The sequence below is a fragment of the Bufo bufo genome, chromosome 4, assembly GCF_905171765.1.
Source record: "Bufo bufo chromosome 4, aBufBuf1.1, whole genome shotgun sequence".
Classification (NCBI taxonomy): domain Eukaryota; kingdom Metazoa; phylum Chordata; class Amphibia; order Anura; family Bufonidae; genus Bufo; species Bufo bufo.
Window position 1 is genome coordinate 399,952,496 of NC_053392.1, and position 26,334 is coordinate 399,978,829.

General features: G+C 43.0%; 1 protein-coding gene across 1 annotated transcript in view; it reads left to right on the forward strand.

The window, feature by feature from the left end:
- Window positions 1-26,334, forward strand: part of MAP3K4 (mitogen-activated protein kinase kinase kinase 4) — a 188,135-nt gene that overhangs the window by 74,187 nt on the left and 87,614 nt on the right. The window contains exons 3-5 of the mRNA XM_040429284.1: window positions 1,976-3,357; window positions 7,716-7,970; window positions 8,977-9,123. Of these exons, the coding sequence (XP_040285218.1) occupies window positions 1,976-3,357; window positions 7,716-7,970; window positions 8,977-9,123 (1,784 nt within the window). The remainder of the gene's footprint in view (window positions 1-1,975; window positions 3,358-7,715; window positions 7,971-8,976; window positions 9,124-26,334) is intronic.

Consider the following 26,334-nt stretch of genomic DNA (forward strand, 5'->3'; position numbering starts at 1 on the left):
AAGTATTTAATCAATAGAGCAGATGGATCCACTCAGATGGGATACATGAGGGTATCCTGCCTCTGCATTGTAACTGATACACACAGAGAGTGCAGGCTCATAACTGTTGGTGCTGTGTTGTGGGTTTGTAATCCATCTAAAATCCATGTACAGCATTGGTAGATTTAGGATGGGTTTATAGGTGTTCTGCTATGATTACAGATGTAAAAACGAAACCCCTGTTCCCAGTGACCTCTACATGTAGCCCATGATCATTTGGCAGAGAGATTTTATGGCAAATAGGAGAGATTTGCATAGGCTTCCTGCACACGAACGTGTTTTTTTTCCTGTTTACGTTCATTTTTTTTTTTTTGGGGGGGGGGAGGTATACGTATACGGAACCAATCGTTTCAATGGATCTGCCAAAAATAATCAAAAAGAAAACGGAAGGCATACTGACTACCTCTGTATTTCCGGTCAAACATAGAACATGTCCTATTATTGCCCGCAAATAACAATCCGTGGCTTCATTCATGTCAATGAATCCATATATCTTCCGTATCCGTTCCGTTTTTGCGGAGTCATCTATAGAAAATTTTATGCCCAGCCCAATTTTTTTAATGTACTGTTTTAAACATTATTGTATGCTTCCATTTTACATTTGCGATCCGCAAAAAAAAATGATCAAGAACGGAAGAGGAAACCCAAACAGAACAACGGATCCGTGAAAAACGGACCGCAAAATAGTGAAAAAGCCATACGGTCGTCTGCAGGAGGCCTTAGTCAAAAACTTTTTTCCACGTTCAAATGCTCAGGTAATCAGTATAATTTTGAGACATTTTGGCAGAAAAAAACTGAAATTACATGGTGTTAAAGCAGAATATTAAAGTTAATATTGAAAATAAGACCAGGCACTCAAATATGGAATCAGATGAGATATCTATTTAATGGAGGTTGTGCTCCCTAAAATGGCAGTATAAATAAATGAATAAAATAGCAAATATCATTAAATACACACAATAACAGCAATAAATAAAATCTCATTAATTACACAATAGCAGCAATGAATAAAGCATATAAGACCAAAATCAATTGATGTACGTCAGAAGGTCCAAATATGCTACAATGTAGAACCGCAATTCATAATTTGGTATATTACTTGCTGAAATCACCCTTTCAAATGGTTGCGTTCAGCTTCGATAAGGTGATCAGTCCCATATATTGCTCCTACCAGAGGTTTCAGGCAAACAGAGCGTAAACAAATAGTCACATGAACTTGGGGTATCAAACAGACACAGTGCGATAGTGTATCAAGGTGGTGTCCCACCTATTAACGCAGCTGTATCACTTTTACCTAAGTCCAGCCGGTGTCTTCTTATCCTTACGGGAACTTGGAATGTTCGCAACGAACCAGACGCCAACTGAATGTCCGCTCACGTGACTTATTAAAGCTCATATGACCGGAGCTTTTGGGCGGAGGTTCCTTCAGCGATCACTGGTCTCTAACATGGCCGTTGAGCTTTAAAATACAGGAAAACTACTATCCCAGCATGCCGGTACAAGGTATAAACCATACGCGTTTTTAATGACCCCTTCCTCAGTGGTAACCACGGAGGAAGGGGTCATTAAAAAAAAAAACGAAACGCGTATGGTTTATACCTTGTACCGGCATGCTGGGATAGTAGTTCCCCTGGATTTTAAAGCTCAACGGCCATGTTAGAGACCGGTGATCGCTGAAGGAACCTCCGCCCAAAAGCTCCAATCATATGAGCTTTAACAAGTCACGTGAGCGGACAACCTCCATTAAATAGATATCTCATCTGATTCCATATTTGAGTGCCGGGTCTTATTTTCAATAATATATTTCTTGCTTTCTGTGACTGGGTGGGTCACAAAGACCAAGAGCACCTTATCCTGATTACTCAGCTGTAGCGATCCACAGTCATTTTGTTTAGAATATTTAAGTTGCTGAGCCTCCTCTTTCTTTACATTTCAGAAAAGATGAGCACACCAAATCCGACACCTCCGAAAGAATCGACTAAAAATACTGATAATGTAGAGGATCACAGCTATCGTCAGGAAAAGAAGAACAGAGCAGCGCTCAGGACTACAGAAAGAGATCGCAAGAAAAACGTGCAATGCTCCTTTATGCTGGATCCAGGCTGTGGATCCTTGCCAAAAAAATCCATACCAGATGTTGACCTTAATAAGCCTTACCTCAGCCTTGGCTGCAGCAGTGCCAAGCTACCGGTGTCTGTGCCTGTTCCTATTGCCAGGACAACACGACAGACCTCAAGAACAGACTGCCCGGCTGACCGCTTAAAGTTTTTTGAGACTCTTCGTCTCCTGCTTAAGCTAACTTCAGTCTCAAAAAAAAAAGAAAGGGAACAGAGGGGTCAGGAAAACACCTCTTCTACCTGGTTTAATAGATCGCACGAACTCTTCTGGCTGGAGCTCCAAGCCTGGCATGCTGGCCGCAGTATTAATGACCAAGATTTGTATCTTTATACAGCTCGGCAGGCTATACCAGAAATTATTAATGAAATATTAACTTTTAAAGTAAACTATGGGAGACTGTCATCTGTCAGCAATGGGGGAGATCTCAACGGGACTTTCTCTGAGGGGACGTGTATCCATTCTCATGAAACTCTTGCAGGTGGTCACTCAAGCTATCATGACCACATCCAGAAACAGAGAGTCTCCTTTGAGCAAGTAAATCAGATAATGGAACTGCTAGAGTATATTGAGGCACTTTATCCATCTTTACAGGCTCTCCAGAGAGACTTTGAAAAATATGCTGCAAAAGACTTTCAGGCACGAGTGCAGGCACTCTGTTTATGGCTTAATATAACCAAGGACCTGAATCACAAGCTCAGGATTATGGGAACCGTTCTAGGGATCATAAATCTTTCTGACATTGGCTGGCCAGTGTTTGAAATATCGTCGCCACGTCCATCAAATGGTCCAGAAGAAGAGGGCAATGAAATGGAACAAGAAGGGGTTATGAGCACAGAAAGCTCAGGAACTTGTACAGAAGAAAGTGACGATGAAAAAGATGAGATGGACAACATGCTAGATGCCAGGCAGGACGTGGAGAATAATTTAAACAGCAAATTAAAGGTTCATTTTATAAAAGAGGACACCTTTCAGAAATTGGACAAGTTAATGTCGGAGGATGACTCCTGCTGGGTAACTTCAGAATGTAGCCATGACAATGGCTGTAGTAAGGATTGTTTGACTTCGATATACCGACCCTTTGTGGACAAGGCATTAAAGCAAATGGGGCTCCGAAAGTTGATTTTAAGGCTTCATAAATTAATGCATGGCTCACTTCAGAGGGCGCGCACAGCTTTGATAAAGGCCGAGCATAAACTGGAGGTTAGTGTTCATTAGCTTTAGCAGATAGAATATTCCAAACGCATTGTCACTTTTGAATATCTGAAAATAATGATGCTTCGCTATAGTCCCGTGCATTTTCAACCAGTGTCGATGAAGCATGTGACATTGCGTCTGATTTTGAGTAGGGCCTGTCAACTGTAGTAAATTCTTCAATGAAATAATAGTTCTGGATCATGTTGTGTTGATCCTCTATTATCCCAGACACTGGCGGCACTGGGTTGGACAACATCACTGTATAGCAACACACATCAACTAGTAACACCTAGTTACTGCGGCAGGACAGTGGGGGACATTTATTAAAGCCTTTACCCCACTATTGTGGGGTAAAAAAGTTGTAAATGAGTGTGAAGTCCACATTTAAGACTTTCACAGCTTCTTAAGTTTCTGATGCACTAAGTTCCAGAGATACAACTAATGTATTGGGAGGCATTTGCCTCTTAATACAGAGAGTAAATTGATTATGACTGGGGGTTTTATACAGCAATCTTAAGAGCACACTTCTGTCAAAAATGTTTTTCAATCACACATTAAGGGTCCATTCACACGTCCGTTTTTTCTTTCCTGATCTGTTCCGTTTTTTCTGGAACAGATCTGGACCAGATCAGGACCCATTCATTTTCAATGGGTCCTGGAAAAAAACGGACAGCACAATGTGTGCTGTCCGTTTCCGTTGTTCCGTTCCGCATGTCCGTTTAAATATAAAACATGTCCTATTCTTTTCCTGAAAAATCGGATCCTGGTACAATACAAAGTCAATGGATCCGCAAAAAACGGATGACATACGGATGTCATTCCGTATGTCATCCGTTTTATACGGAATCCGTTCCTGGAAATTACATTTAAATTTTTTTTTATTTTTTTTTAAAGAAATCCTAACAACTTTATTTGCTTATTGAAATTTATACATGTTTCCGTTTTTTGCGGATCCGCAAAAAACGGATGACATACGGAAACATTTTCAGGAACAACGGATCCGCAAAAAACGGACAGAAAATCGGATTATAGAAAAATACTGACGTGTGAATGTAGCCTAACAGCTTATTTGTGAATATAATGTAATTCTTTTTAAAAAATTTTTTTTTTACAAAAACGGATGTTTTCTGGATATAACTTTGGAAGTCGCTCAATATATTCTTCCTTTACCAGCTCTTTAATTTCCTCATTTGTTTAGACTTTAAGCACTGCAAACAGTTTTGCTTAATTTTGTGAGTTGGACCGTTCACTTCGATCAGTGAGGAAAGAGGATGGGTGGCTTAATTAGTGTATCACACATTACACTAATAAGTGCTCTTCTGTGGACATCTTTATCGAAGTCTATCTAGAGGACAATTGAGATGTCATATTGTTGTTCCAATTCTACATCTACTTTTACTAACGACTAGTGATGAGTGAATCGATTCGTACAAATTGAATTTATTAAAAAATCTGCCTCCTTGAGCAGTGAAGGGCTTGTCCCCTGCTAACTATGCTTGCACTGCTCACGTCTGGGTACAATCGAAAATGTATTGTCGCATGTACAGTCGGCATCTGCGCGGCAGCAGAGACTCTGCACTCGCTCTGCTAATTGGCTTAGCAGAGCAAGCGATTGATATCTGATACTTGTACTGGAATGGGTTGTATGAGATTAGAAAAAAATGATCTGACTTCCAAAGCTAGTTTAGCCACTTTTGTCCGTGAACGATATCTGGTATTTCAGCCCTTCCCATTAAATTGAATAGGGACGTGCCAGATGAAGCCAATGGATAAGAATGCATTCTTTAGTCAAAATAAGGCTACTTTCACACCTGCGTTAGGTGCGAATCCGTCTGGTATCCGCACCTATAATGCAAACGCTTGTATCCGTTCAGAACGGATCCGTTTGCATTACCATGAACAAAACAAAAATGCAAACGGATCCGTTTTGACTTACATTGAAAGTCAATGGGAGGCGGATCCGTTTTCAATTGCAGCATATTGTCAGTGAAAACGGATCCGTCCCCATTGACTTACATTGTAAGTCAGGACGGATCCGTTTGGCTCTGCATCGTCAGGCGGACATCAAAACGCTGCAAGCAGCGTTTTGGTGTCCGCCTCCAGAGCTGAATGGATGCTGAACGGAGGCAAACTGATGCATTCTGAACGGATCCTTATCCATTCAGAATGCATTGGGGCAAAACTGATCCGTTTTGGGCCGCTTGTGAGAGCCTTGAAACGGATCTCACAAGCGGACCCAGAAACGCCAGTGTGAAAGTAGCCTTAGCTGCAGCATTCTGTAAAGAGTGGAGAACATGGAATATCTCTTCAGCCTAAAAATCTTAGCAGCACCTGGATGCTGAAGAATAGATGAAAATCTGTAGTTTTCTGTTGAATTGTCTTGTTTTTTTTTAATGACACTTTATATCAAAGTGCACTTTCTGAAAATAGCTCTTTGCAAATATGTATGGATAACAGAAGAACTATTTTGTACCTTTGGGAAGTTACAGTCTGTACTTTTTGTAGCAGATAAACACTTCTGTAATATTAGGAGCACAAACCTTTTTGAGGTTTTGCTAAATTATTACAAGTAATTTCTGCCTCTGGAATATTTTGTTGAGCCAGAATTTTTCTCTTCAGAATAGAAGACAACTACTATAGCTACACATACAGTTGCAAGAAAAAGTATGTGAACCCTTTGGAATGATATGGATTTCTGCACAAATTGGTCATAAAATGTGATCTGATCTTCATCTAAGTCACAACAATAGACAATCACAGTCTGCTTAAACTAATAACATACAAAGAATTAAATGTTACCATGTTTTTAATGAACACACCATGTAAACATTCACAGTGCAGGTGGAAAAAGTATGTGAACCCTTGGATTTAATAACTGGTTGAACCTCCTTTGGCAGCAATAACTTCAACCAAACGTTTCCTGTAGTTGCAGATCAGACGTGCACAACGGTCAGGAGTAATTCTTGACCATTCCTCTTTACAGAACTGTTTCAGTTCAGCAATATTCTTGGGATGTCTGGTGCGAATAGCTTTCTTGAGGTCATGCCACAGCATCTCAATCGGGTTGAGGTCAGGACTCTGACTGGGCCACTCCAGAAGGCATATTTTCTTCTGTTTAAGCCATTCTGTTGTGGATTTACTTCTATGCTTTGGGTCGTTATCCTGTTGCAACACCCATCTTCTGTTGAGCTTCAGCTGGTGGACAGATGGCCTTAAGTTCTCCTGCAAAATGTCTTGATAAACTTGGGAATTAATTTTTCCTTCGATGATAGCAATCTGTCCAGGCCCTGACGCAGCAAAGCAGCCCCGAACCATGATGCCCCCACCACCATACTTCACAGTTGGGATGAGGTTTGATGTTGGTGTGCTGTGCCTCTTTTTCTCCACACATAGTGTTGTGTGTTTCTTCCAAACAACTCAACTTTGGTTTCATCTGTCCACAGAATATTTTGCCAGTACTGATGTGGAACATCCAGGTGCTCTTGTGCAAACTCTAAACGTGCAGCAATGTTTATATTGGACAGCAGTGGCTTCCTCTGTGGTATCCTCCCATGAAATCCATTCTTGTTTAGTGTTTTACGTATCGTAGATTCGCTAACAGGGATGTTAGCATATGCCAGAGACTTTTGTAAGCCTTTAGCTGACACTCTAGGATTCTTCTTTACATCATTGAGCAGTCTGCGCTGTGCTCTTGCAATCATCTTTACAGGGCGGCCACTCCTAGGAAGAGTAGCACCAGTGCTGAACTTTCTCCATTTATAGACCATTTGTCTTACCGTGGACTGATGAACAGCAAGGCTTTTGGAGATACTTTTATAACCCTTTCCAGCTTTATGCAAGTCAACAATTCTTAATCGTAGGTCTTCTGAGAGATCTTTTGTGCAAGGCATCATTCACATCAGGCAATGCTTCTTGTGAAAAGCAAACCCAGAACTGGTGTGTGTTTTTTATAGGGCAGGGCAGCTGTATCCAACACCTCCAATCTCATCTCATTGATTGGACCCCAGTTGGCTGACACCTCACTCCAATTAGCTCTTGGAGATGTCATTAGTCTAGGGGTTCACATACTTTTTCCACCTGCACTGTGAAGGTTTACATGGTGTGTTCAATAAAAACATGGTAACATTTAATTCTTTGTGTGTTATTAGTTTAAGCAGACTGTGATTGTCTATTGTTGTGACTTTTTTTTATTTTATTTTATGACCAATTTGTGCAGAAATCTATATCATTCCAAAGGGTTCACATACTTTTTCTTACAACTGTATACATGTTCAAATAATCTATCTTCAGCTCAATGACCTGCTATGGACTTACAATTATAGTATATTAACATTACTGTTGTCTTTGTGTTTCCCTGAGTACAGTCTTCAGAGTTCCCAGACCTCATGTTATGCTCAGATTATTTACCGGACCTACTGAAGCAATCTTCTAGTTCCATGCAGAACTTGAATCCATGGGAACCTATCTCATTAGAAGAGCTGAATGCCATGGACCTGCCATCTTTTGAGCCAGCCTTCCTAGTCCTTTGTCGTGTACTTTTAAATGTAATTCATGAATGTCTCAAATTGAGATTGGAGCAGAGGCCAGCTGGAGAACCATCACTCCTGAGCATTAAACAGGTTGGTACTGTTTGCTAGTGACTATTCATTTTAGGATATCAGTCTGACACCCTGCACTCCTACCGATCAACTGTTCCTGAGTGGAGTGGATTGATCTGGTTACTGCAGCGTTTCTCTCGTCCAAGTGAATGAGAGCAAAGCTGCAGTAACCAGCTAGATCTACTACACATTGGACAGAGTTGTGTAGAGCCACAGCTACTACCAAACAGCTCATCGGAAGGAATTTGTGGGTTGGTCAGACCCCTGCAGTTCTGATATTCAGGCCATTAATATAAAAATAATGGAAAACCCCTTCAAGTGCAATAAAGCACAGTCCCTTCAAGATCTACTGGTAGTTCTGTGACAAATGCCCATTATATCACCAATACCTGTGACTTCGGTCCAAAATGTTGTATCCTAAAGGGTATATTTGATCTGTTGTAGGAATTTTTACTACTGTCCCATTCATCCAAAAGGGGCTTGCGGAAATCCATGCACTTGGCACCTAAACAACCACATTTAGATGAATGGAACTGTTTTTCAGTTGCAGAAAATTCTGAGTTTAGCTTCCTTTTCCTCTACTTCACTGACCTCTTTGATGTACAATAGATGGGAAAAAAATTGGGATGTTACATCCGTGCAGTTGTGAGTGAAATAACACATTTTGGCTCTTTGTATTGGCTACGATGGGATCAGATCCTGTCATGTGTGTTCAGGAATTCCTAATTTTCTGCAACACAATCTCATTCTTGGCACTAGATGACCATATATTTGCCAAGAAGCCTTTTTTACAGCTGTGTGAAGGTGGCAGCATCTAGATTTAGCACTAATCCTGCCAAAGGGGTGCAACTAGTAAAAGGCGATCCACCCTGTGTAAGTGCACAGTGCCCTCAATACCCTCCAAATGTGGCCTCCTTCTATTTGAGCTTATAAAATATGGGTTGCATCCACAAGTGGTTACTCAAGCTTTGTGCATTTTACTTTATGCCCCATCAAAAAATAATGCAGTGATCTCTTTTCCTTGCAGTTAGTGAGAGAGTGCAAAGAAGTGCTGAAAGGTGGTCTGCTTATGAAGCAATACCATCAGTTCATGCTCCGAGAAGTACTAGACGATTTTCACAAGCCTGACTGTAACATTGATGCTTTTGAGGAAGACCTGCACAAAATGTTAATGGTAAACTTTTCTTTACTTTTTTCATTGGATACGTTTTCACATACCGTAATGTGTGTTTAACACCTTGGTGACATTTGCTGTACATTTACGCCATAATGGCTGATGGAGCAGGTTCAAGGGGCTAAGCGCGCTCCATACACGGTGGTTGCCAGCTTTGTTACACAGCTGACACCTATTCATAGTGATCAAGATGGGAGAGGACTCCAATCCCTGTTGTTTAATCCCTTAGATGCTGCGGCACTTAAAGGGGTTCTGCAGTTTTTTTTTAAACTGATGATCTATCCTCTGGATAGATCATCAGCATCTGATCGGCGGCGATCCGACACCTGGAACCCTTGCCAATCGGCTATTTGAGAAGGCAGCGGGGTTGGCAGTAGCGCTGCGGCCTTCTCGCCGTTTACCGCAGGCCCAGTGACGTCACGACTAGTTATCAATGGCCTGGGCGCGGCTAAGCTCTGTTCACTTGAATGGAGCTTAGCCCCGCCCAGGCCATTGATACTAGTCGTGACGTCACTGGGCCTGCGGTAAACAGCAAGAAGGCTGCGGCGCTACTGCCAGCGCCACTGCCTTCTCAAACAGCTGATCGGCAGAGGTCCCGGTTGTCAGACCCCTGCCGATCAGATGCTGATGATCTATCCAGGGGATAGATCATCAGTTTAAAAAAACTGCAAAACCCCTTTAAGTATCTAGGGGAACTAAAAATAAAACTAAAACAGTTTTCTTAAAAATACATATACAGTGCCTTGCAAAACTATTCACCCTCTTGACTTTTTTCATATTTTGGAGCCTCACAACCTGGAATTAACACTGATTGTTTGAAGATTTGCTTCATTTAATTTACAGAACATGCCCACAACTTTGAAGATGTGTTTTTTTTTTTTTTTTAATTGTGAAGCAAACAACAAATAGGACAAAATAACAGAAAGTCAATGTGCGTAACTATTCACCCCCCTAAAGTCAATACTTTGTAGAACCACCTTTTGCGGCAATCACAGCTCCAAGTCGCTTTGGATAAGGCCTCTTGCACACAAACTTTTTTTTTTTTCCGTTCCGTTTTTGCGGATTCCGTTTGTGGGTCGTATGCAGAATCATTCATTTCAATGGGTCCACAAAAACAATGGAAGGTACTCCGTATGCATCCCGTTTCCGTATTTTCGTTCCGTTCAAAGATAGAACATGTCCTGTTATTGCCTGCAAATCACGTCCCATGGCTCAATTTAAGACAATGGGTCCGCAAAAAAAACGGAATGCATCCGTATGTCTTCTGTTTCCGTTTTTGCGGAACCATCTATTGAAAATTTTATGCCCAGCCCAACTTTTTTATGAATGCACTGTTTAAACATTATTGTATGCTTCAGTTTCACTTTGCGACCCGCAAAAAACGGATCACAAACGGAACGGAAGCAGAAACACTACTGAAACAAATAAACGGATAAACTGATCCGTTAAAAACTAATCACAAAATACTGAAAAGGCCATATGGTCCTGTGCAAGAGGCCTAAGTCTCTATGAGCTTGCCACATCTTACCACTGGGATTTTTGCACATTCCTCCTTGCAAAACTGCTCCAGCTCCTTAAAGTTGGATGGTTTGCGCTTGTGAACCGCAATCTTTCTGACCACAGATTTTCTATTGGATTGAGATCTGGGATTTGACTAGGCAAGTGATGGGCAAACTGCGGCTCTCCAGCTTTTTTAAAACTACAAATCCCATCATGCCCTGCTGATGGCTGTAGACAGTCTGGGCATACTGGGAGTTGTAGTTTTACAACAGCTGGCGAGCCGCAGTTTGCCCATCACTGGACTAGGCCATTCCAACACATTTACACGTTTCCCCTTAAATCACTCAATTGATGCTTTCAGTGTGTTTGGGGTCATTGTCCCGCTGGAAGGTGAACCTCCGTCCTAGCCTCAAATCACGCACAGAGTGGTACAGGTCTTGCTAAAGAATATCCTTGTATTTAGCACCATCCATCTTTCCCTCAACTCTGACCAGTTTCCCAGTCCCGGCTGCTGAAAAATATCCCCACAGCATGCTGCTGCCACCTCCATGTCTCACTGTTGGGATGGTGTTCTTTGGGTGATGAGATGTGTTGGTTTTGCGCCAGACATAGTGTTTTCTTTGGCCGAAAAGTTCTGTTTTAGTCTCGTCAGAACAGGGCACCTTCCTCCATACATTTTGGGAGTCTCCCACATGCCTTTTCGCAAACTCACAACGTGCCTTTTTTTTTAATTTTTTTTTGCTGAAAGTAATGGCTTTCTTCTGGCCACTCTGCCATAAAACCCAACTCTATGGAGAGTACGGCTTATTGTCGTCCTATATACAGATACTCCAGTCTGTGCTGTTGAACTCTGCAGCTTCTCCAGGGTTACCTTAGGTCTCTGTTCTGCCTCTCTGATTAATGCCCTCCTTGCCCGTTCCGTGAGTTTTGGTGGGCGGCCATCTCTTGGCAGGTTTGCTGTTGTGCCATGTTCTTTCCATTTGGTTATGATAGATTTGATGGTGCTCCTGGGGATGATCAAAGATTTGGATATTTTTTATAACCTAACCCTTACTTATACTTCTCAACAACATTGTCCCTTACTTGTTTGGAGAGTTCCTTGGTCTTCATGGCAGTGTTTGGTTAGTGATGCCTCTTGCTTAGGTGTTGCAGCCTCTGGGGCCTTTCAAAAAAGGTGTGTATATGTAATGACAGATCATGTGACACTTAGATTGCACACAGGTGGACATCATTTCACTGATTATGTGACTTCTGAAGGTAATTGGTTGCCCCAGAGCTTTTTATTGGCTTCCTTTAAAAGGGGGTGAATACATCCGCACATGCCAATTTTCTGTTTTCTATTTCTAAACAAGTGTTTTATTTATATATTTTTCTCATTTCACTTCACCAACTTAGGCTACTTTCACACTAGCGTTTTTCTTTTCCGGCGCTGAGTTCCGTCCTAGGGGCTCAAATCCGGAAAAGAACTGATCAGTTTTATCCCCATGCATTCTGAATAGAGAGTAATCCGTTCAGGATGTCTTCAGTTCAGTCTTTTTGACTGATCAGGCTTTTCAGAAAACCGTAGCATGTTGTATTTTTACCTCCGGCCAAAAATGTGGAACACTTTGACTGAACACCGGATCTGGCCTTTTTCCCATTGACTTGCATTAACGCCGGATCCGGCGCCGTGTGTTCCGTCAAACCGGATCCGGCTTTTGCATGTTAAACCTGAAAAATGTGAAAAAAAAGTTAGTCCATAAATGGCGGATCCGTTTTTTCCAATGCATTTTTTTTCATTGTGATCTAAATCCTGATCAGGATTCAAATGTAAACAGTTTTCACTGGTTTTTCCGGATCCGGTGGGCAGTTCCGGTGACGGAATTGAACGCCGGATTCAAACAGCGCTAGTGTGAAAGTAGCCTTAGACTATTTTGTTCTGATCCATCACATAAAATTCAGATTAACAAAACATTGAACTTAAGGCTGTAATGTAACAAAACACGAAAAAAGTCAAGCGGGTGAATACTTTTGCAAGGCAATGTATATTGAAAAACAAAAGTATCACACATTGTAATTGCTCATATTTCCTGATTTTTATATATAAAAGTAAATAAACAACTGGACGACTACAATATGTATTTGTAACAGGCAAAAATTCAAGAAAAAGTGGTCAAAAAGACTTATGTCTAGGGCTGCAACGATTAATCATTCGATAACTGGATTCGTCACGTGAGTGACGTTACACCGCCGCCCGCTCTGCCTGTTACCGGAGCTTCATTGTATTTGATTTTGTAAGGTATTAAAGATCAATTCATAGCGCTGATTTAAAGTTTAAGTAAAAGTTACTGCAGGGTAACGGTTAAGGAATACTCTTTAGATATTGCTGTGAGCGGCAGGGCCGGTGTATTTGGACTCGGGAGACACTGTTATGGGGGGAGATCTGTGGATGACACGTATAGCATAAGATGCTATATAGTGTCATCAACAGATTCCTCCCCCCCCCCCCCCCCCCCCCATAGCAGTGTCATCCACAGATCCCCCTCCCCATAACAGTGCCACTGCCATCCACAGTTCCCCCTCCCCATAACAGTGCCACTGCCATCCACAGTTCCCCCTCCCCATAACAGTGCCACTGCCATCCACAGTTCCCCCTCCCCATAACAGTGCCACTGCCATCCACAGTTCCCCCTCCCCATAACAGTGCCACTGCCATCCACAGTTCCCCCTCCCCATAACAGTGCCACTGCCATCCACAGTTCCCCCTCCCCATAACAGTGCCACTGCCATCCACAGTTCCCCCTCCCCATAGCAGCGCCATCCACAGATCCTCTCCATAACAGCGTCATTCACAGATCCTCTCCATAACAGTGTGTCATCCACAGATCCCCCATAACAGCAGTGTGTCATCCACAGATCCCCCATAACAGCAGTGTGTCATCCACAGATCCCCCATAACAGCAGTGTGTCATCCACAGATCCCCCATAAAAGTTAAACTTGCATGATCATGCTTGTCTATCTCAAGTAAGGATCTGTCATGAGTAAGGATCTGTATGGAATGATCTGAAATGTGTAGATTTGGATGTACATGTTGGATTTTAAAGCACTGATTTATTAAAGTATAACACGTTGTTTGGAAGCTGGATTCTACTTTTCTATCCCAAGTACATCCACACCATTGGAACTCCTCTTCTCTGCTACAGGCAACATAGCATGTAAGATGAGAGCTAGCCTCCGCCCTGACCATGTGGACATGTTGTCTTTTTTACATTGTAATGCAAATTTTTTATAATTATGTAACTCCTAAATTTGTTTTAATATGGCCTTTGAACATAATTTTTCAAGTAAAATAATATATACCCCCTTTTTTTTTTTGTCATTTTGGTGTTTTTCCCGATTATTCGAAATTATCGACAACTAATCAATTATTCAAATAATCGTTAGCTGCAGCCCTACTTATGTCCCCTAAAATGCTACAAAGAAAAACGACAGCTCACCCCACAAAAAAACAAGAACTCGCAAAGCACTACAGAGGTGGATATAAAGAGAATATGAAAACATTACGTTACAGGTGTCAGAATATGGCTACACAAACCAATTCTTTCTCAAAATGGATTTTCTTTAAATGGAACCTGTCATCAACTTTATCCTGCCCATACTAACAGCAGTATAAAGTAGACACAGGTGAGTTGTTGATTTCAGCAGTTTGTCATTTAAGAGTTAAAAGTAAGTGGTTGCCGAAAACCAACATCACAATCATTGCAGACTAGGCCTGGAAAAGAGTCACGGCCACCTGAGAAGAGTCCTGGTGGTTATTCATGAATTCCTGCCCACCTGCTGATGACTGACAGTCTTCTACCTAGTTTTCTCCCTTTCTCTCTAGGAGAGAACTGCCAATCATCAGCAGATAGGTGAGAGCAGGAGATTATGGATAACCATGACTCTTTTCAAGTAGATTTGACTCTTTTCAAGGCCTGTGCTGCAATGATTATGATGCTGGTTTTCAGTAACCACTCACTTATAGCTCATGAGTGACACACCGCTGAAATCAGCATTTCTGTCACTACTTTATGCTGCCCTCAGTGAGGTCAGCATAAAGTTTGACAGGTTCCCTTTAAAGTACTAAATAATAAAATTTGGTTTATCACTGTAATTGCAGTAACCCGCACAGTAAAGTTAACCTGTCGGTTTCAGTGCTAGCCATGGACATTAATATGGAGTTGGTCACCTTTTTGAAGCTATAGTAGCCTCCATGCTGCAGGGATGACTTCCACAAGATTTTGGAAGGTGTCTGAGAGTTGGTGTCAGTTCAACAAGAAGGACATTTGGGAGGTCTCTAAAATAAAAAAGCAAGCACAACGTCATATGGCAGATTGTTTGCAATAACCGATATAGCTGATGCCAGAAGGCAATCTTTGATGCAGAATCTTCACCAAATTCAGAAGACAAAATACTCCATGTGGATGGCCACCTCGACTCAAAGAGTGTCTCGCCAGGAAATTCTGTTAAGGCCTCAGAAATACGACCGTATCAATTTTTGCTATCCGTAAATCCCGGATGTGCAATACACGGATACCGGCTGTGTGTGTGTGTTCCGCATTTTGACTAATAATAAACTTAAAAAGATTAAACAAATTTGTAAAATACGTCAGGTTCAAAATGGAAACAATAAGATCTATAATATACCTGTTAAAAGATGGAGTTTTTTTTTTTAGCATCAATAGACCTAAAAGATGCTTATTTCCATATTCCGGTTTGCGAAGAATCTCAAAAAAATTTCCGCATAGCGTTTTTTTTTTTCCTTAGGGAACATACTATGTCATTTCCAGTTTCAAGTACTCCCATTTGGAATTACCTCCGCCCTAAGGGTATTTACCAAGGTAATGCTGGAGGTAGTGGCTCACTTAAGAAGACGAAACATCTTGATTTTTCCCTACCTAGACTACCTGTTGATCGTAGGCAATTCAGATACAGCTCTCGAAAACAATCTGTTTCTGACTTGCCAGACACTATATCGAACAGGGTGGCTAATAAACTGGAAAAAGTCAAATCCCTGCCCATCTCAGAGTTTAACCTTCCTGGGGGTTCGTCTAGATACGATTCACCAAGAGACAGTTCTTACAACCCAGAAGGTGATGGGGATAAGCGAAAAGGTGACAAATTTCTAAAATCAATCCGTATGTACAATCAGGGAAGCAATGAAGCTGCTGGGCTCCCTGACCTCATGCATCCCGGCCGTAAGATGGGCACAGTTCCACTCCTGGATCCTGCAACAATGGATTTTAGAGATTCTCTAGAGATAAAAATTCAAATCCCTGCACCAGTGTTTCAGTCCCTGCAGTGGTGGAAATAGTCAGACCATCTGTCAAAGGGAGTTCATTGGAACTCCGAACATCTGATTGTTATCACGACAGACGCAAGCCTTTGTGGATGGGGACCGCATTGTTCTCATCTCTATTCCCAAGGAGAATGGTCCGTCACTCAAAAATCTCTGTCTTCAAATCAAAGAGAATTGACAGCAGTCTGGGAAGCAATAAAGGTGTTTGCCCATCTCATACAAAACAAAGACGTTCAGGTAAGAATGGACAATACAACAGTAGTTGCTTACCTAAACCATCAAGGCGGGACAAGAAGTTTAGCACTGTGCAAACTAACAGAAAAAATATTTTCCTGGGCGGCGGTTCACCTAAGATCCCTATTATTGATTTCATCTAAAAGGGTCCCTAAACATAAAAGCAGACTTTTTAAGCAGAACTTCCTTAAAATCAACAGAATGGAGCCTAGAAAAACATGTTTTTCTCCAAACACAAAACTAAAAAAGTTTTTTTTCCCCTGAATCCGTTCGACTTTCGGCAGGAAGGTGCTCCAGGCCATAGTCTGTCTCCCCTTCCCCTGAATAAGAGTATTAATCTGTTATATCTCATGGTATGCCGTCATGGAGGATGAAAGGGAAAAACAAAATTGCTTACCGGTAATTCCCTTTTCATGAATCCTCCATGACGGCACGGATTTCCCACCCTAAAGTACGTATATGGCTAAATATATGTAGGGATATGTATATAGAGACACACATATAGGCGAATAAATAGGTGAAGGAATGTGTGGGTGTGAATGCAAAAAAATAATAATAAACATTTTGTAGATATATAATAATCCTTTATATGTGAGGATAAGACTCTCTAGGCTGTCGGTCCAGAAAGGCACTGAGGAAGAGCTGAAGGAGGGTCAAATTTATATTTCCTGTCCCTACCTGGTTGGAGGCGGGTCCTCTCAAATGGTATGCCGTCATGGAGTATTCATGAAAAGGGAATTACCGGTAAGTAATTTGGTTTTCTTGGCGTGGGCATGGCTAGAAACTGTGTCCTCCCATTGAATAGACTAGAAATTGATTTTCACTGACTCCACCGATTCCCACGATAACGATATTGAGAAATTTATCGCAATAACGATGTCTATCGCGATAAATACCCATTTAAAAGAAAAAACCACTGGGCCACAAACAGATATTATACTGTATGGGGGCAGCCACAAGGAGACGTTATACTGTATTGGGGCAGCGTACATACATATGGGTGCGCGCTAAACTGGAATGGGGAGTTTTTTCACAAACAGGCAGTCTTCACAGAGATTTTGCAGCTTCACAGATGCATCCCTAGTATATGGTCTCGATATCAACCAGCGACTTCCTTTAAGAGGAACAGATCATAGTGCAATACCTGAATCTTCTTTAAAAGGTATAATTTATTGTGCTTACAATAAAACAACTTGCATATAGCGTGTAAAAATAGGGCATGTTTACACACTATATGCAAGTTGTTTTATTGTAAGTACAATAAATTATACCTTTTAAAGAAGATTCCAGTTTAGCGCGGACCCATATGTATGTACTCTTGATTTTACTGGAGAAAGGACTTACTCCGAATTTTGGGACAACATATCCAAAATTCACCCACATCCGTTCAGTAGTTTGGAAGATACAGTTTAATGCAGATTCCGCAGAACATATACAGGCTGTATAAAAAATAATTACTGTATAATGTGTCCCCTGTTGTATAGTTTAAAACTACTGCCCGATGTCTTTGTGCACCAAATACCGGCGAGATGAGACCGTGTAGAAAAGTTCAAATAGTGTCTGTGAGTTAAAATGGCCGCCATCCATTGTTCTCACCATGTGCCTCTGATACATGAAATGGTGGCCATCCAGTAACTCCACAGTATGTCCCCAGATGGTTCTTAAAGGGCCGTAATCCAGAGGCAGGAGGCGGGCAAACAGCCCCCTCCAAAACACAGTGGCGAAGTGGCTTTCGCCACATATCTTCCCATTCGGGGGGAGACTAACCAGGTAGCTGACCTCCTGTCGGTCAGTGCCTGAGTTAGTCGAGTCACCCACCCACAGTAAACTACAATCAACAAGGCAGCTCCCCCACAATAATATACAATCTACAGTGCAGTCCCCCCCCAACACTTGGTTACTGCACCCGGGGAATTTTGTAGCTTGTTTCGGTCCCATGGCTTCAACATGGCTGTGTTGGGCACTGGTCTCTTGGCTTTGTGGGTCGCTGAGTGAGCAGAGACCGGCGGTACTCTGCCCAGGTGCCAGCGCTTCAGCTGGGGGGACCTGCAGGTAGACAAGCCTGGGACAAGGGGACAAAGAAGGGCAGAGGCCCACTGTGCTCTGCCCAGTTGCCAGCTCTTCCGCTGGAGCAACCGGGGTATAGTCCTGCCCGGTGACAAAGGGAAAGTTAGGGCAGAGGCCAGCGGCGCTCTTCTGCTGGGAGGGGGTCAGAGGAAGCTAACAGCTCCTCTACTGACCTCAGTACCTCGGTAGGGGTTAGCTGTGGAGGGTAGGGATCGCTTACCTCCTCCTCCTGGTACTCACACTGCCGCTGGAGATCTGGGCCGACTGCCCAGCATCCCTGTAGGGCTGGTAGAGAGACTTCGGTCCCATCTCCCCCTGCCTGCTGGGAGTCCTCCCAGGACCAGTCTATGAGGTCCGCGACCTCCGATACTTCTGGTTCCTGTTGGGGGAGAGGACCGACTGTCTCTTATTCCATGAATACACACTGGCGCTGGGGAGTGAGGACGGCACCTTCAGCTCCCTGTAACTCACACTGCCGCTGGGGAGCAAGTACGGTACCTTCAGCTCCCTGGGACTCACTTTGCCTGCTGGGGAGAGAGACCCACTATCTCTGCTCCCTGCAGGACACACTGCCGCTGGGGAGGAAGGCCAGCACCTTCAGCTCCCTGTGGATCACTTGGCTGCTGTGGAGAGGGACCAACTGTCTCCTCTCCTAAGGGTACACACTGCCGCTGGAGAGAGAGACCGGTTGTCTCTGCTCCCAATACAATACTCGGCTGTTGGGGAGGTAGGACGGCACCTTCATCTACCTGTAACTCACACTGCCGCTGGGGAGCAAGGATGGCATCTTCAGCTCCCGGGAACTTGCTCGGCTGCTGGGGTATCTCCCCCCTGTTTACCGCTGCCATGGCCTGCAGGTACTCTCTGATCCTCCACTTCACGATCTGCACGAGGCCCTCCGCAGGGTTGGGTCCCAAGAGAGACAGCACCCCATTAACCTCTCTATCAAACTCCTGCTGAGTGTAGCAGGGCTCCATGCTTGCTCTGCTGATTTTGGTTCCTTTGTAGATAGGGGCGCTGTACGGGTACTAGCGTTGCCCTCAGTTTGTAATCCAGGAACTGGTATTGCCTTGTAGCTGTCCTTCTGGGCCGTGAGAATGATCCCGTTGCTTGCCACCAATTGTAGCGGACCGTTCAGCACACAACTCCGTTCCGACGATATTCTCCTTTCCATGCACAGGCAGCTACTGCAAGCACCAGTCTGCCGAACTGCAAACTACACGAATCCTGTAAACCGCGGAACAGGAAAAGCATACAATCGGCTTACACTCCTGGCAATCAGCATACAATCCAATTCCCCCAAGAACAAACAATCCACAAACATAGTACTGCCCACAGGGTTTTGAAATACAACCAATCAATCCGTACAATACACACAGACACTCCCACACAAAATCCTCCTCTCTGCCTGTGATATGATTACTGAACACAATGGCGAATATAATTATCAAAGGCAGAGAAATACAGTTTTATAAAACATATCACAGGAACCCCAAAACATGCAATAACCCCATAACAAGTATATCCTCGGAACCGGGGGATCTGGGTGAACAACATATCCAAAATTCACCCACATCCGTTCAGTAGTTTGGAAGATACAGTTTAATGCAGATTCCGCAGAACATATACAGGCTGTATAAAAAATAATTACTGTATAATGTGTCCCCTGTTGTACAGTTTAAAACTACTGCCCGATGTCTTTGTGCACCTAATACCGGCGAGATGAGACCGTGTAGAAAAGTCTAAATAGTGTCTGTGAGTTAAAATGGCCGCCATCCATTGTTCTCACCATGTGCCTCTGATACATGAAATGGTGGCCATCCAGTAACTCCACAGTATGTCCCCAGATGGTTCTTAAAGGGCCGTAATCCAGAGGCAGGAGGCGGGCAAACAGCCCCCTCCAAAACACAGTGGCGAAGTGGCTTTCGCCACAACGTTATACTATATGGGGGCAGCCACAAGGACGTTATACTGTATGGGGGCAGCCACAAACACGTTATACTGTATGGGGGCAGCCACAAACACGTTATACTGTATGGGGGCAGCCACAAGGTGACGTTATACTGTATGGGGGCAGCCACAAGGTGACGTTATACTGTATGGGGGCAGCCACAAGGTGACGTTATACTGACATATGGTGGCCCCAATAAAACACTGACTCGTGGCCACCATACAGTAATGTTTTCTTGTTGGTCATGTCATGTATGGGGGAGTGGGGAGGGACTCCTTATAACTCATTCCCTAATGCCTGCTATTTCAATGTGCAGTAGTGCGGTGCAGCTTGCAGGCAGGAAGGAGTAGGCCAGAGTCAGAGAGGGCCGCAGTAGAAGACCTATATGGTCACAGTCATAGGCAGACATTACACCTTTATTCACTCAGATTGGGGCCGGCTATAATATATATAAGGGTCTCCTCTCCACTCTCAGGCGAAGTTGTGAACTCTGTGGGGGTCGGTCTCGGAGTAACTGCGCTGCCCGGTTGCCTCGCTCATCATCTAAAACGAGCACTGTCCATAACGGGAAATCGTAGTCACACACTGAGCGTGATTTCCACACAGGACATGCTCGTCTGAAAGAGGTCTTAAGCCTTATTTCACATATCAATGTGTGTATGCGTCCAGTGATGGGCCTTGTCCAGTTTTTTTAGTGTGTAACGTCCTTAAATAACCTGCATTTTGTTTTCCAAGTAGACTATTTGGGACCTCAGGCTAAGAGCGTGTGCTACTCAGCAGCTGAGATTTGTCCTCAAGTTGTGGGAAATAACGATATTACGGCTCTTTGACTTCAGAACCTACATTTATGTGGTTTCAAACATGTTTACTTGTACTAAACAAACTTAATGACTCAATGCAAGTATGCTCTGGATCTGAGACCAAAAGAAAATTGGTGTTTACCTTAATCAGTGTTATTTCCTGTTTGTGACAGAATATCCATACTTTTGTAATTATTTCTGTCAAAATGACTCCTAATGAATTCTGCAAGGTAATCTTCTTTAATGGGGTTATCCCGGAAAAGGCAATGATGACTTATCCTCAGGATAGGTCATTATTATCACAACAGTGAGGGTCCAAGTCCCAGCATCTGCACTGATCAGCTGTTGAAGGCTCCTGGCAAGGACAGCTCCGTACATCGTATAGTGGTAGTACTTGGTATTGTAGCTCAGCCCCATTGACTTGATTTGAGGCTAAGGTGCAGCTAGGCGATGTGACCGATGTACAGTGATGTCACTGGCCTAGAAAAGGGGCTGTGGTGCTGAAGGTTTCTTCTAGCAGAATATCGGCAGGGATCCTGGGTGTTGCACCCCTGCAGATCTGATACTGATGACTTATCCTGAGGATAAGTTGTAAATATCTTTTCGTAAATAACCCCTCTAAAGTGCATAGGTTCGTAAGTGTATAATAAATACTCAGTCTATCCAGTACTTAAAGGGCTTTTGTTCCTTTTATTGTACTCTTGCTATATAAAATTCAATCACAGGCCTGCAATTCAAACAGGAACGCCAAGCTTTTCCTATCCCATCCTGCGTAACATTTTGGGGGTCAAATCCCTTTACTCATGCATATGAGTAAGAGGGTGTGCCCCCCCCCCCCCCCCAAATGGATGCAGTACCAGAAAGTGCTACATACAGGATGTAACCAAACCAGATTATCTGTTTAGATAGTGAAAAGGGTCAGGAGAGTCCAAAAATAAAAAATGGTGAAGATGTACATGAGGTGAACAACTACATGAGCAGGAGGGATTTTCCGGGATTACTACAGTCCCTTTTAACTAGTTTTAAATGGGTAGTTCCAATAAAGTAATGTCATATCGTTTATGACCTCCTGATCCTGAGCGTGACCCAACTGCATCCCTGATTCAGTGCTCTGGCCCCTTCAGGTTGCCACCACTAGTAGCGTAAATGTGGATTTGTGTAAGGATAAGGGTCCATTCACACGTCCACAAAATGGGTCCGCATCCATTCCACAATTTTGCGGAACGGGTGCAGACTCATTAATTTTCAATAAGGCCAGAATGTGCTCTCCGCATTTGCATTTGCGCATCCGTGCTTCCGTTTCCACAAAAAAAATAGAACATGTCCTATTCTTGTCTGCAATTGCGGACAAGATTAGGCATTTTCTATTATAGTGCTGGCGATGTGCGGTCCGCAAATTGCGGAATGCACATTGCCAGTGTACGGGTTTTGCTGATCCACAGAACACTTACGGACGTGTGAATGGACCCTAATCAGCATAATTTACAGTGCCAGTAGAGTGGATGGGATTTCAGAAATCCACACACTGTGGTGAAAAAAATAAATAAAAGTAATTTGCCTTGCATTGTCAGTTTAGGTTTCAGGTTTACCTGGAACACCCGATGTGATTCTGGCAATATCGAGCAGTTTTTGCAGCTGTAGGTTTCTGAGAAACTTGTTGTGTTTTAGTGATGGAAGTTTAGCAGTTTAGTCGATCCATGTGGACATACACTCACTGTTTTCCTGCGCATGAGCACTCCTGGCGTCCTATCCTGGAAATATGCCATCATATTTTGAGATCGGAATAGTCCTTTGATATACTTAGTATAACACTTGTAGTAAATTATTATGTAATACTTTACTGGTCTTTGTAATGTTTCAGGGGCTTCCACATGGAGACGTACTGCTGCTTTCATGTTTCATCATGTACTTTGAATTCATTCCCTTAAAGTGTCAGTACTACTGTAAAGACATTATGGAGGCAGTTAGGACATAATTCACACTAGAGTTTTTCCTGGATCCGGCAGGGTTCAGCAAAGAACGCTTCGGTTACTGATAATACAACCGCCTGCATATGTTATGAACTGATCCGTTTGTATTATCTTTAACATAGTCAAGACTGATCCGTCATGTACTCTATTGAAAGTCAATAAAGGACGGATCAGTTTTCTATTGTGTCAGAGAAAACGGATCCTTCCCCATTGACTTGCATTGTGGGTCATGACAGATTCCTCTTGCTCCGCATCCCATGACTGAAAGAAAACTGCAGCATGCTGTGGTTTGCTCTCTGGTATGGGGACGCAACCAAATGGAACAGAATGCATTCTGGAGCACTCCGTTCTGTTCAGTTACGTTTTGTCCCCATTGACAATTAATAGGGACAAAGTATTGAGACCCTATGACTGATCTCAATACCGGAAAATAGAAACGCTAGTGTGAAAGTAGCCTAATAAGTCCTTTTTATTACTCAGGTTCAGGTTTCTTGAAGAATCAGGATAAGGACGAGCCGCTTGAGTCATGTTTTCAGTTCATGTAAAGTTTGACAGAAAATCTGATGTAGCAAGCATCCGCTAAAATACTTTTTCTACAGCCCAGTGATGAAATGTGTATTGTAAAGTGATGTTCTTATATTGAGGAATAATGAGTGTGCATCTGCCAAAAGAGGACAAGTGTGGAATAAAAATAACTCTGCTGACGCATTTATGTAAAGTGTGATATAATGCAGGGGAAATCATGAATCCAATTTCTGAAGTTGGATTATTTTGCTAATGTGGCAAAAGATAGAAATTAGGGGCTACAGGCAGATTGAAACCCCAACTGCTGGAATTTCATGTTAATGGAGTGTTCCAATTTCAGACATTGGTGGCACATCTCGCATCTCTAGGATATGCCATGAATGTCAGATAGGTGCAGGTCCCATGTCGGGGACCCTTCTCTGGAGAAAGGTATGGGTCCCAAAGTGAAGGAGATGCAGAACATGCTATGAGAGTTCCTAAAATAGTGTTGAAGGGAGGGTGGACATTCTTGCGTGGCTGCCTTCCCTTCACTTTGGAGAGCCCTTTCTGAAGATAGGTGCCACCTCTGGGACCCCCTTCCATCTGAGACCTGTCCTAGCGATATGTCATCCGTGTCTGAGATGGGAATACCTTATTAAATAATCTGTCAGCAATGAGAATTCTGTACCTTGCTGTACTTGTTTGAGATATAAGTATCTTATCAGTCTTTATTATGCTAACATCCGATCTGTAGTAATCATATTATTCAGCTCAAGTGGAACTCTAGAAAAGTTTGTATTTGAAGTACATTATCGTGTTTGATAATAATGACCTGCTAATATTTTTCCTGTTGCTTATGTAGAGCTAATTGCGGTTTAATACTACAGTGTATCTAAAAGAAGGGGCTGAGGGATCTATTTAATTTAATTTTTGTGTGTGTCGTTAAAAGATATCGACAGTATCTCCCCATAATGTGACCTCCACAGCACCCCACCCCTTAACACTGGTCCCCCCCCACAGTGCCCCACCTACTTAAAATTTGACCTCCACAGCAGCCCATCCCCTTAACTTTGACTTTTACAGCACCCCGTCCCTTAACAGTGACCTCCATAGGGGACAGTACCCTTAACTGAGACCTCCACAGCGCCTGCCCCTTTAACAGTGACTGCCACAGTACTTCGCTCCCTTAACAGTGACTTCTACAGCAGCTGCCCCTTTATTTGTAGCCCCCACAATGCCCACCCCTTTGACAGTGACCTCCACAGCGGCCTGACAATCGTCCAATCAAATTCCTTTTCTTACAGGGCATTGTCTTTAATTGACAGTATATACAACCCCACAGAATTAGTATACACTTAAGGTCATGTGAGTTACTTCAGCCTCTACAACAGCATTGGCTAAGCGTCGCAATCGAAATCCTATTAACTCACACATAAGCTGTCTTTTACGAAGAGTGTCCTTCGTTGCCTATAGCAACCAATCAGAGCTCATATTAATGATCTGTAGCAAAATAGAAGCTGAGCTGTGATTGGTTGCTATATGCAACCTGATGAATATCCAGGCTAACTGCCACAACAGACTGACTCCTGTAATTTGGTGGTTAGGTTACTAAGTGTATTTTTTGGTAAATAATTGGAAAGAGCTAGGTGAAAATTTCCACTCAAAACGGTTTATGATGTTCCCCAAATCACAGGAGGCGGCTGTGGAAAATGTTGTGATTGTAAATGTGACGGTGCGGATTCCTTTAGTGGACATACATATGTACATACATAGACACAGCTTTATATATTAGACTAGCAGAAGGACCCGGCTTCACATGGGTATATTTCATCTATTTAATTTCATGTTTATGTGTGTCGTTAAAAGATATCGACAGTATCCCCTATAAGTGACCTCTACAGTACCCCACCCCCTTAGCAGTGACCTCCACAGCCCCCCCCCCTTTACTTTGACCTTCACAGCAGCCTGCCCCTTTACCAGCGAGTTCCACAGTGCCCTGCCTCTTAGAATGGGACCTGAACAGCAGCCTGCCCCTTTACCAGCGAGTTCCACAGCACCCCACCCCCTTGACAGTGACCTCCACAGGGGCCAGCCTTCTTAACAGTGACCTTTACAGCACCCGACCCTTAACGCTGATCATAGGTTACAGTCCCCTTAACTGTGACCTCCACCATTCCTGGACCCCTTAACAGAAACCTCCACAGCGACTGCCCCTTTAACAGTTACTGCCAAAGTTCCACGTTCCCTTAACAGTGACCTCCACTGTACCCCGCTGCCCCTTTTAATAGTGGTAACTACACCAAATAAACAAAGGGACACACATATAAAATAATCACAAATTAGATTATATAGTTGACATAACAAAAGACATTAAGAAAATAATGATAGCAGCAGCAATGCAGGCTAGCGCTGTGACAAGCAGCTCATTTGCCGGTATAAACAGTATGCCCGATCCCAATAATGGGGAGACTCCAAAAAACATGAATGCCGCACAAAGCGAGCAATATTCGGACAACCCCCAATAAGATGTAAATAAATCCTACTCAAATATACAAGGATTACACTGATATGAGTAAATATGAGGGCCAGATTCAATCCCCTTTATTGGGATCGGGCATACTGTTTATACCGGCAAATGAGCTGCTTGTCACAGCGCTAGCCTGCATTGCTGCTGCTATCATTATTTTCTTAATGTCTTTTGTTATGTCAACTATATAATAAAATTTGTGATTATTTTATATGTGTCCCTTTGTTTATTTGGTGTAGTTTTAACTTTTTGTCACACATCTGATTAAGGCTACTTTCACACTTGCGTTCAGAGAGGATCCGTCTGGTGTCTGCACAGACGGATCCTCTCCTATAATGCA